Raw genomic sequence first — 14,026 nt, forward strand, 5'->3', positions numbered from 1 at the left:
TTATAAATCCAGTACCTACCTATACTAAACTTATTATTATCGATGTTTCCCATTTCATACGGTAAATGGTTATGGTTATTAACGTTATTATGTTATTCACTAGAAAATAACAATTATTCCTACATATTTTGCACTTTGAAGGCGAATAAAAATGTTATTCTTTGATGATAATAAAACGACTTACCGTTTATAGACATTTATCGTAGTTGACATTTATACAAATTTAAATTTGTACACACTTAAATACTAGTTAAGTGTTACGATTTTGAAAACGATTATTCATCTAATTCATCTGTATTTACAAAATATGAATAATATATAGGTACCACAGGGCACAGACTACCTATAGTCTGCAGACTGCGAATACCTACATCAGATACTCAAAAATAATTACTATGTAGTTACTGTTAAACACGTAAAAACTAAAACTAAATAAATAGGCAATGGGAAATAAGAAATATTTAAAAAAAATTATCCCTATAACAGTAGAGTAAGAAAATAACTGATTCATTTAAATAGATACATAATATATAGATGTTTTTAATTATTTCTATTCGGGCAATAGAATAGACAAACACTGATAATTAAGCAAATGCAAAACTGCATTATGGTTTGCTAAGTTTTGGCCTAGGTTCCTACACTTACCTAATTACCTATTGTATGTGTGTAGCTGTATAAGAATAATACTCTATCTAAAATAATATTAGGGTGGTACAAAATAATAATTTTCGACTTTACCTACTGACTACCTACTTGTCTACTTTAAAGTTTAGTTAGATTAAATGACCGTATCTACTCAACAAAACATAGGCATACAGTTTGTGTATCGTATAAAACATATCTGTACAGTGTACATATACCTACAAGCAGTGCCGCAATTTGGTATATATTGGTGGATGTGCAAGCAAATATTATAGGGCCCATTTAGCCAAGGACCTAAATACGTAATAGATCCTTAAAAAATATAACTTTCTGTTTGTAGCTTTATACATTATTGTACACAGATGGATGAGGAGCAAAATGACCAGAAGCTCCTAAAACAGTCTATTGGTTTTACAATTACATTACTACATTAGGATAAAATTGGGAAATTGGGAAACATCAATAATGTATTGTATAAAACTATTAATATTAAAATATGTTTCTTGTACCATTACTTTTTTATGCTTATTGTATTGTTGTTATAAATGTCACTACACAAGGTGATTTTTCAAACATGCTCACCCCATTTTTATGCTTAAATTATGCATGTATTCAAATTCTGATTTTTTTTTTTCAATTTTTAAATGTAATTATAGACGATATTTTAGACTTATATTTTTCACAACATTTAAGAAATATTCTGTATTCCTGTGGCGATACCAACATTATTTTTTTAAATGAGAACATATATGTTTCATGCTTTAAAGCAAAATGTGAACAAGGTAATTTTTTGAAAATGTTGACGTATTGTAATAGAAATTTGAACAAAACTTTCGGAGTTATTTATTATACTTTAAATACTAAGGAATGAGGATAATAGTCTATGTTTTGAAAACTGTCAGGTGCAATATTAATCCATAAGCATTTAGTAATCAGTAGTAATTATTAACGAATAGTTTATATTGCATACCGAATTATAATTATCAAACTCGTATCCATTTACAAATTATTTTTGTATAACAGATTATTATCCTTAATTCTTAGTATTTAAAGTAGAATAATTCTGGAAGTTTTCATTCAAATGTCGATTATAATACGTTAAAATTTTCAGAAAAATTACTTGATTCACATTTTGCTTTAAAACATAATATATATATATATATATATATATATATATATATATGTTCTCATTTGAAAAACCAATGTTATGCCACAGGATACTTCTAAAATATTGTAAAAAATTTAAGTACTCAAAACTATCGTCTTTAATTACATTTAAAAATTCCAAAACTTAGAATTTGAATGTGTATATAATTTAAGCATAAAAATAGGGCGAGCATGCTTAAAAAGTTACTTTATAATACATAGTATACTTATATGAAACGTGTTGTGGTGGGTGGCGCGGCGTGATAAACTATTTGGCATTAATTTTATATAAAATCCTTCTATTTTTAGATAATAAAAAAATGATTTAATTTCTAAATACATAGAATTGTTATTATTAGCATTATTGAATAATATTGAATAATAATGCTCCTATAGTCTAAACATTTTTCATTCTGATCAGACAAATAATAAATTGTGACCATAATAATATTTAGAAAAAAAAGTTTTAAAAATTTAGGACCCAGGGGTTTTGTGCACCCCTAGCACCACCGGTAGTTGCGGCACTGTCTACAGGTATCTATGTAAAACGTATTTTATACGTCATAATTATAAATTATTGCATACAAACATATAGTTATAAATTATAATATTCGCATTTATTTTATACAAGTGGGTAAGGGTATCCATGATTCCTAATTATACCAGCTGACGATTGTTTAAACAACGAAATGTGTGTCAATCGAGTTTGCGTGCATTTAATATTTATTAATTATTTAAATAAAAACTCCAGTTCTAAGTACTACAATTAACCACCAACATAATAAGCATTCTACAGGTGTTTCGTTTTTAAACTATTACCATTCTGCATTTACCATCCATCGTGGTGTTATTCTTTATTATAATATGGTACATAGGTACAGTTGCTGTAGTACTGACATTACTGTACAATATTGTTGTGTATGCTGCAACTATACTCAATTATACATTAATTAAAATATAACGATGTTTGCATAGATTTTATAATATATTATTACACTTTCAAACCTTTTTAAAGAGTTGACTATCCATATAGATTGTTTGTTAAATGATTATCAAGACCTTAACCTTTGTGTGTTAAGTATTGTCTACGATTTCAGTCTAACCAATAAGGTTAGTTCAAAATATTTTATTATTTAAGTACAATCGAGTTAAATAAATCTGATGCATTTTCTGGCTTCATCGATTAACTAACATTTAAATCTTCAATAGGTCTCGAAAAGTTTCAATGCATGGTAAGTAATGAATAATGATTATCTTTTCATTTATCATTCAATTTATTTTATTTTTACATTTTTGATCAAAACATTTTGCAGAAAAAAAAACAATATATAATAACATGTAATTTTTTTTTCATAAATGTACTGTACATAATTCCATAAATCCGTTACTCAATTGTAATAAACATAAAACCAATTCTTAGGTATAATTATAATTCATAATCAACTAGATTTATGAAATTTAAACGCGGACTAATAATATGTTTTGTTTAATTTTGTATTAAAAAAATTGATCACAAAAAATAATAAATAACTTATAATTTGTTGTATGTTTATACAAGTCTAAAAAAATAATATTTAATCGGAATCACTAGCATCTGAAGCACTTCCACTACTTTCATCTATATCATCATCTTCTGAATCACTTTTACTTTTTTTCATAGATTTTGACTTTTCTTCTTCACTTGATCCATCGGATGACTCCTAAACATATTTACAATTAAACATTCTAAAAAGTTAATATGATTTAGTTAAAAAATATAAATTACCTTTTTTCTTTTTGATTTAGAAGATTCATCCTTTGTTTTTTTAAATTTGACTGGGGATTTTTTATCATCACTTGAGTCATCCGAAGATTTCTAGAGATGGAAAATAGTTTTAGTTTTATTAATTACAATTAATAACATATTATTAATACATATGAGCATAATAAGTAATAAGTTATAAGAGTTATAACATACAAGTGGGATTATTATTATTAGTATTGTTATTATTATTATTATTATGTACCACGGTGACACACGGACACACAGTGACCAGTGAACTGTGAACCGTGATGTTTGTCATTTTGGTTAATTAAAGATTCATGACATTTACTCTATTCGTTGACTTTATTGATCACTAACAACTCATTGGGAGGTTAAACTATCTTAACTTCTACATACATATTTATCAGAATAAGTCCTTAATATGAGTTATATTTTATTTATGGCCAGAGTTTGATATGCATAACAATCAATATTCAAGAATAGTGCATAAAATATATATTGTGTCAACAAAATGAAAAATGTACAGCAGGTTTGAAGACAACATTAGTGAAAAATTGTTAACAAGGTCTTTCTATCGCACATGTCTGTCCATAATACATATTAATTGTATATTGGAACCCGTCATTGTATTACCTTTATACATTTTCTTAAGTTTTTATTAACAAATTTATTGTATTATATACTTTTGTATTGATTTTATAATGATGTGTTTTTTTTTTTGTCTGTCATCATGATTTGGAGTAGAAATAAGGCTTTGATTTTTGACTTCAGCCCCTGTTTGAAAAGGAAAATTTATCTAGTTGGTATTTGAGGGGGGGGGGGCAAAAATAAATATTTCCAGTATTTTTCAAAAGCGTTAAGAAAAATCTTATAAAAGTACCGGAAAAACGGGAATTTTTACGCATAAGTTTTCGACAAAATCGATTTTTTAATTTTACTATAACTCGAAAACGAATTGTAAATACTTGATATTTTAACCAAATGTTTATATAACGTTATCTATTTACGATTAAATTTTTAAAATCTTTTAACTTTTTTTTACGCTATTTATAGACCATTGAAATTTTCGATTTTTCTAAGTTTTTTTGTTTTGAAATACCTATAAAAAAAATTTGGTAATCCAAAAAATCTTTAAAATTTATTAACTTAATACAAGGTTTATTATAAGTTATACTTATCGTAGAAAAAAAAATAAAAATTTGATAGTCTCAATTTATGTTGATAAGCATTCAAAGTTCAAAAATTTATGAAATATGTTAAAATCGGGAAAGTTTTTCTTCAAGTAACTATAAAAAAAATTCTAGCGTCAATATAGAAATAATTTTATGAGTGTATGAAATTTTTTTTTTACGAAATCACGTAAAATTATAATATATTACGATTTACAGGTAATAATATAATATATCCTACTCATTATTCTAGACTGACAAATCATCTCTGTTCAGAATCTTTTTCGTATACAATGATACCAACTTGCTCACATTTTTTAAAACCAGTCTTCAGATCATAATATATTAAAAACTTTACTTAAGAAATATAATTTTATAACGAAACAAATTTTGAGTTAATTATTATGATAGTGGCTTAACGTGATATAAATCGCACACATACAATATTGTGTCAAGTCCATTTACTATCCATTTTATATAGAATAGAACCTGTTTCTAACATGATTTTACAGAGTTCATATAAGTCAATTCAGTTAAATTACCATTTGTAATTTTAAAAATTTAATTTGTGTTAAAATATAATATATTAGTATATTACATTCACTATTTTTCTCAATTTCAATTGTAATAAATGTATTCAACTACAAATGAAGTAGTATATATCTATCATATTACAAAATTTTGATACAGTCAATAGGATTCCTAAAATAAAAAGAATCTAATAGCTAATTTTTTTTGTTTGAAAATGTTGACTATACATAATATGTAGTTTAATTGGATTACCATTTGAAGTTATAATCAAGGTTCACTGATACTTAGGGGAAAACATATACATGTACACAGCAAACTCCAGAAATCGGTTTAACGACAATGGGTCACGAATACTCTTAACTATCTTATCATGAGTTGAATAAATTTTTTGAAATACTTTGATCCATCCCCTTTAGAATAAATAAATCTTTTTTTATAAACATCAAGTGAAGATAAGTATATAATAATGAAGGATAACATTATAGAGTTCCACTTAATGTGATCATTGATTTATAGAAAATAATTTATTGAAATCAAATTTGAAAATCCCAAACCAGTTCTTATGTTACTAATGTTAAATTAGCTTTTTATTAGAATCACCAAGTACTGGATAATTGAATCATTTTTATTGTTTTAATGGTATTTCAAACTTCCACTAAAAAGAAACAAGAATTGTTATAAAAATGTTAAAAGGAGGTATTTAAAAATATGTCAAAAACAATACTTTTCAGTTGTTCCAAAGGTTATAGGTACAACATGTACATAAATTATTATTTATTTATTTTTAAATAATTAAAAATCATGTATATATTTATATTACATTATAGTATATTATATTTTTATTTTATATTTATGTATAATTTCAGGCTAATATAAAAGTGAAATTAGTAGATTCGCAAGTATAATAAAAAATAGATAGTTCCTTCACTTTATTTTATTTTAATCTAATTTTAAACATACATTTAATATAAACTAATTAATAAAAAAAAAATGTTTTATGGAATCAACTAGTTAATAGAATCAAAATGATCTGAACTAATGTGATCACATTAAGCGGAACTCACTGTATCTATATATACTTTTGTTTGAAAAAATTAAATAAACAATTAAAAATTGGTAATTAAGATTTATACAAGACTAACATGTCCTAAAAATTAATTAATTATGATGTCAACCAACATTCATAAAACATTTTTTTCATTAATTTAAATTGTTTATCATGAGTATTTTTTGAATTTATGAGTTATTCAATTTGAATAAAATTACATATTAATATATTATATAAACACATCCTAACACTATTGAAATGTTGAATAGAATATAATTAATTAGTAAATTATTAAGGTTTTTATTTTATTATTATTATAATTAACTAACCTTTTTAGATTTTGTTTTATTATTGCTTTTATCATCACTTTCACTCAAAGATGAATCATCGTCAGATTCAATAAACTCTTTTGAAATGAATGAACCACTCTTCACAGGTGTTGAAACTTTTTTCTGTGAAGAAGGTTTTTTTGACGATTTTTTAGATTCCTTAGATGATTCTGTTCCTCCACCAGATTCTTTAAATTCTTTCATAGCTTTCATATATTCTTCTTTAGATTTAGCTGCTTTTTCTTCATATTTCTGTATAAATACCAAATTTCATTAAAAACATTTTATTATTTAAAATCTACAACAATCAAAATAATTAAAATAATTAGATGTAGACAATATAATATTGTAAAAAATAATTGGTATTAAAGGTATATTTATATTTTATAGTTATATACAATAACAATTGGAAAAATTAAAAAATTAAAAAATTGAACTATTTAATAACAATATTTTGAAACAATATTAATATAATAATATAAGTTTTAAAAAGTCTTTAAGGCTCTCAATTTACCCATGTCTATCAAATAACTGTTATTGAGTGTGTTCTTGCATTTTTGTTATTTTATCAACATCATTGATTTAAATATGACTGTTTTTAATTTTACTTTTTACTAATAATGATATACATTATTGTTATTGTTTATTAATACCCAGCATTTTTTTAATAACGTAATGCATGTCACTATATTTTAAAATGTAATAATTTATAATGAATTTTAATTAAGAGCAATTATTTACCGATTTTTCACTGGTTGACATTTTTTTCCACAATTCACCTCCTTTTTTCGCAATTTCAACAAATGAAATTCCTGGATTATCAGATTTTATTTCATCACGTGCCTCATTAAACCATATCATATAAGCTGTTGCTGCTCTTTTTGGTCTACCATCGTCAGGTTTCTTAGCTTTTTTTGATTTTCGTGGTTTTTCAGACTAAATAAAAAAGAATACAAATACTATGTTAAAATAATCTTTAGTAATAGAAATTAAATTAAAAAAAAATGCATTTAACATTTGCATAATTAAACATAACTTAAATAATAAATAATAGTAATAAACTAGGACCTCGAAGTTCATGCATTTACATGTTTTTACAGAGTTCATCAAAAAGTTGCTGGATGAGCTAAAAATTATCTTGTAAAGAAACTTCAAATTTAATATTTTTGATTAATAAGGTAGAAAATTCATTGAAAAAAAACTAAACTAATTATTATGGCCAAAAAGTAGTTTCCTAAACAAATTAGATTGAAAACATAAAAATAGTAAGGAATTGTTTTGTATTTTTGAAATATTATGATCTTAAGTTAAGGCGTTAGTGCCATATTATAATTACATATTTTAGGTTTTAGGCAAGGAGAAACTAAAGTGAATTATAATTTTAGTACATGATCATCATAGAAGTCTTTACACATGTATACTTTAAAATCTTGTTCCGATAACTTTATTTATATTATTTTGTGATTTAAGTGTACTTTTGAGTCAAACATGACACTAAGATTCTGTATGTCAGTTATCTTTACATTGTTTATAACATAGTAATGAAAAGTAGTATTTTTCTTAAAAAAAAGGAGGTAGTAATGGATTTCTTTAAATTCAATAATATCTCATTATTATTATACTGATTGTTAAAAAAATTCAAATGTATTTAATACTATATTCGAGACAATAGAAACATTTGTTACTAATCCAGCGATTAATGAATATTTGTAGTGTATTAATTTATTATATCCTATGTTTATAGCTATAAAACCCTTATTTTTAACCAAACTTACAATAGTTTTAGCTGATTTAGGTCTTTTATCTTTTTTTTTCTTTTCTTTCTTTTCCTTTTTTTCACCGCTACCTCCTTCTTCATTACCAGATTCTGATTCTGTGGTAGATGGATTACTATCAAACCTATAACAAAAGCAATATGTATACATTTTCAAAATGTATTAAATAAAACTTACTCTTCAGCAACATCACTCTCTTGTCCTTCAGGGTTGAAATCTTCATCTGTACTCTCATCTGAATCATCATCATCATCTTCATCACGTTCTTGTCCTTCACGTTTAACTCGGGCCAAATAAGCATCAGGTTCTGCTTCATTGTCAGAATCACCATAGTCATCTCCAGTGTAAGCAGGTTTATCCTAATGATAATGTTTAAAGTTGTGTAAATGATAATTAAAAAAAAAAACAACATTAATTTTATTACTGATTTTCCAGTGTTTTTCACTCTCAGTTTTTTGGCATTGATAAAATCATAAAGACTTCCATATTCTTCTTTTTCTATGCTACTAAATGTATGTATAACTCCATTTTTCAGCTCAATTTCGAAGTCAAAAGACCTCGTACTACCACCACCTCTAGCAAAATTAACACTAGAAATTTCTTCAAATCGGATATGTATAGGGGGCTTATGTATGTAAATAAAGCCTCTTTCAAGTGGATAAACATAGCCAGCAGCAGCTTTATATGAACAGCCAATTGCGGACGTTCCAGAATGACTGAGAAAATAATAAATATAATTTTCAATAAATTAGTTTGTTTATAACACTAATATAATTAATTACAATAGTATATTAAATACATAATTTTAACTGACATTTAACATTTAATAATAAATAAATTACACATACCAAAGTTACATGCATAGTTTATATAGAATAACATCTTATATTTAATATTTAAAAAAAATTGTACAATACTTATTTTTGTACTATCAAATACAAATAAATATTAGTGATTTCATAATAATATGTACATATTTTATAAAGTACTCTTTATTATTAACTATACTTATAACAGTGCTTCTCAAACGGTGGGCCGTGGCTATATGACTGGTGTGCCATGAAATATTTATTTTAGTTAAAATATTTTTGGTCATTTAGTTATTAAATAACCGACCATATGATCATTGTCAATAAAGTCTAATGTTACATAACTATTATTTAATAAGAATAAAATGTTTATATTTCATCGGAAACGTTTACGTCATATTAGTCATTTGGATTAGACTATTGACAATGATGATAACTTTAATGATGTAAAGCCGTAGCAGTACAGTCGTGTTCTTTTGCTCAATATTGTGCATTTTGTACATTTTAGTACATAATTTTGAAAAATTAGTTAATGATTTTGATTTAGGGGGCCTTGACAATTTTACATTAAATTTAGGGGGGGGGTCTAAGATAAAAAGTTGGAGAAGCACTGACTTATAAAATCTACCATAACAATAATATTTTGGAATATAAAACTGTGGACAACAGAATTTATACAATTCAGATATTTAATTAATATTAAACAAACATACATCAGTAGCTGGATTGGCCAGAAGAGATTTAGAGAACTTATCAGTGGTCTAGTGACTATCAAAAATGCTAAAATGAAGTTTATAACAATAATTTTTATGAGTTTAAATTGGTAAAAATGCATATAATAGGAAAATAACCAGAAAAAAAATTAAGATAAAATGGCAATTTTTACACAACAGCTTTTGAAAATCAATTTTGTTAATATTTTTTTGACAATTCTTATTTTAAAAGTGATTGAAGCCCAAATGTTGATAAAATTTGTTAAAATCAAAATTTTTAAAATATTTTGTAGCTAAAATTTAAAACAATTTTAATTTTAATACATAAGGATTAAAAATAGTAAACAAGATTCTCTTTAAAATCCATGAGTTAATATTTTTATTCTTTTCTTACATTTATTTCCTATAATTCTTTTTTTTTTTTAAGAAGTTAAGTCAACTTAAAATTAAAAATATTTTTATGATAAAAAAATTAGCAAATACTCAGAAATAGTGGAAGGCATAATTCGCCAAAACAAAACATTCAAATATAAAAATATAAAAATACAAGCATATTATACACTATACTTTTATTTGTATTATAACATATTTTTTATAAATATTATGCATCTACAAAACTATGAGTCACCAATACATAGATATTTAGTGATTCTTTCATTAAAAGAAAATTTATAATTTCATAAGCTATTAAGAGGCCACTACACCAGCACCTCTGTCTATCTGCCACATAATATAGGAATTAAGATACTCCGTATTTCTACGATCACAACTCTCTGGTTCAGTTTAGGGCAAAAGCACTCATTATATATTTTAAAATGAAGAGTATTCTTATGCATTGATCGAATAGATTTTTAATATTTACATTTTTCATAAATATAAGTATGTTTTAATTTAAAATAATTTTGATTATTTTTAACCATTAATAATTTATTCAAAATTGCAAATATTAAAAATCTATCTGGTCAATGCACAGGAAATACTCTTATTTATAAAATATATTGAGGTCTTTGAAAATATTTTTTTATATAAATATATGTCATTGAAAAAAAAAAATATCATTTAAGTTTTTTACTTTTTTGAATTATACCATAAATGTATTATTTCTTTTTTTTAAATACAATACTTTTTGGAATACTCAGATATATAAAATAATTTAATTTTGGACAATTAGATTTAGTAGTTTTAAATATTTTAAATTTAGATGAACAGAATGGAGTGGCATTTGACTTGTTTAAACTTTAAAAACTTATAACATTTATAACTAATTAACTACTTATCAGAAATTAAATTTTTATATATCAAAATACACTTTAAAAACACACGGTGTCATACGGAACAATAATTAACTTAAATATTATAGTTTTCAAAAACTTGAGTTACTGAAACAATGGGTGTTTTTTGATGGAAAATCACCTTTTATATACTTCTAATGTATGCTGATTTTTAGATCATCACCTCCATTTAATAATTTGTTAATAAATTTATAATAATAAATTATTACCCTTTAAAACTAGCCGGTGTTGTTATTTTTCTATTCACAATAGCTTTCATAACTTGAGCAAGAACTTCATATGTAGGACCAGATAGTTCTTTGGTTAACTTTCCTGCGTATTTTGTTTCTATTTCTTCACTAAAAATGAATTTAAATACATTCATGTTAAAAAAGATAAACCTGATGTTAGCTTGAATAATAATTATTAAGTTCAGTGGCGTATTTACAGGGTGAGATCAGGGAGACATATCTCCTTCTCCCAATTTTTTAGCTTATATTTATATAGTTATAATTGTGATTTTTCATTTATAACTTTATCAGTAGGTAATAAATGCTGAGATACTTGACATAGACAATTTTAGTAATTTCCCCCTCAAAAAAAAAAAAATATATATATAAATATACCACTGATTAGGTGTAGTATAAATAATTTGTATATTAAACTTACTCAGTGAATGGGAGTTCAATTGATGTTTCTTCTTCCATATTAAATAATAATACTAAATAATGATATCTTGTTTGGCCTTGTTTAATAGGTGGGTCCAAACTGACTACAAAAAATATTTGACGACCATCTTTGTGTGGTAATATAAACAAACGAAGAACAGTAGTCATTGGAATTTTGTAATCAAACGTCTTACCGTGAAGTTGGAAAAATGTTTGAAAAACTTTTATATCATATCGACCACTAAAATAATATTTTAAATGATATAAATAATGTACATTTTTTAGTTTATAAATATAAATTAATATTTTAAATATTAATCACCGAGGAGTAAGACATTGCATTTCTCTGAATATAGCAATCGCATCACCAGATATTGATATAACACTGGCTTGTTTCATAACTTGATCATGGAATGCATCTACTGGATCTTGGTCTCCTGCAAGCTCAGCAGATGGAATATGGAATCTCATTTCGCATAGACTGACTGGTGTTTCATCGTTCTATAAAACCATAAACATATATATAAATTATGATACCAAGTAGGTAAATGTACAACTTAATGATTCAGTTTATTGTCATTAGAACTGAACACTCAAACTGAGCTCAAAATTAATCAAATTCTAAAATTATGCTGTAAGTTTTAGTTTATACCTTAAATTTCTAAGTATTAGTCATGAGTCAATCAAATTAGTTTATGTCACTGTAAGATTCAAAATATTCTTTTATTTTACCTGATGAAATTCTAATGTAACTTCATTTTTGCCAGTAGTACATTGTGATACGTTGTTTAAAGGTATTTCAAAAGCAGTTAGATTACCAATATCAAAACTCAATATTGATCCATTAAATTTAGTACTACCCCAATTCCAGCCCTTAATGGCAAGTTCTTTTTCTAACATATCTAAGCGATATGTGTTTTTGAAATACTTGGCAATTTTATCTTGATCCTATAAAATAGGAATATCATTTTTTAAAGATAATATATATATATATATATATATATATAATAAAGTAATATACTTACAGACTCATTGAAGCCACAGTATCGATGAAGATTACCATTTTTTAAGAAGATTCTGATACCACAAGTACCAACTAATTTTTGCCAATTAACAAATTCTATATCAGATGATGTCAATTGTTCCACTTTACCAGTTTTTACATTTTTAAATACAATATTTTGCTCAGTAAATTTTAGTCTTCCAGTGCACTGAAATAAATACATACATAATCAAAATCAATAATACCTATAAAAATTTGAAATAAATTATCAAACGATACTTTTTATATTTATACTAATATTTATATTTAAGATATTAAAAATGTATTCAACACAAAAAATTACATTTATAATATTATATATCCATGTATTATTATAAATGATACAATATATCATTTAACATGTTAATAGATAATTATCTATAAAATTATTTTTAAATGTTGTTGACTTGAGCAATACAATTAAATTTTAATTAATGAAAGTTATTTACTTTTATAGGATATCATGACATTTCATATATATGAACTAATCAGGGGTTAGTTGATGTACATTTTATGCATGAGTTACCTTAGAAGTTTTGTAACTATAATATATGTAATAATATCAAATTTTAAATTACTGAAAAAAATATTGTATACAAATTTTACTGTAATATGTTTTGGTTAAGTTTATGACAAGATAAATTAGTTTTCACTAATTTTATTTTTTTATAGTTAACTAAACATTTTATTTAATAAATCATTTTAGTCATGAGAAAATTATATCTAATAAAAATGATCATACCTAATATAGTGGCTTTGGTATTTTTAAATAAAATATTATCTTAAATTACATTGTGTAACCATTATAAGTTTATTAAAATTAAAATATATTTTTTACTGTTAAAATATTCTTCATTAAAAGGATAACCACATGACATAGTATGACAATTTCATCTAACCACAATAACACAATGGAAAATCCTACTTACCATAATACCCTTAACCTCAGCACGAACATCTTGGAATTCCAAATCCATATTTAAGTATATATTGAATGAAAAACTTCTCAATAGTCAATACTCAAAACATGAACAATTTTTAATAGAAAGTTTATATAAGTGGGGAATGTAAAGAAAATAAATAATGCACTAACGCATACAGCAGTTGTAATAAATACA

The 14,026-nt window shown here is 24.6% G+C and overlaps 1 protein-coding gene across 1 annotated transcript; it reads right to left on the reverse strand.

Annotated features, from left to right (window-relative positions):
* Positions 1–3,115: 3,115 nt before the first annotated feature.
* On the reverse strand, positions 3,116–14,026 carry LOC113551543 (FACT complex subunit Ssrp1). Its single transcript, XM_026953836.1, has 13 exons — positions 13,838–14,026; positions 12,892–13,077; positions 12,599–12,814; positions 12,189–12,367; positions 11,868–12,107; positions 11,429–11,557; positions 8,830–9,121; positions 8,583–8,764; positions 8,406–8,529; positions 7,372–7,566; positions 6,631–6,882; positions 3,554–3,643; positions 3,116–3,488 (listed from the first exon to the last, which is right to left on the reverse strand). Exons 1-13 carry the CDS (start codon positions 13,883–13,885, stop codon positions 3,363–3,365), a joined length of 2,259 nt encoding a protein of 752 aa, XP_026809637.1. The 5' UTR covers positions 13,886–14,026; the 3' UTR covers positions 3,116–3,362.

The sequence above is a fragment of the Rhopalosiphum maidis genome, chromosome 2 (genome assembly GCF_003676215.2).
Source record: "Rhopalosiphum maidis isolate BTI-1 chromosome 2, ASM367621v3, whole genome shotgun sequence".
In the NCBI taxonomy this organism is placed as follows: domain Eukaryota; kingdom Metazoa; phylum Arthropoda; class Insecta; order Hemiptera; family Aphididae; genus Rhopalosiphum; species Rhopalosiphum maidis.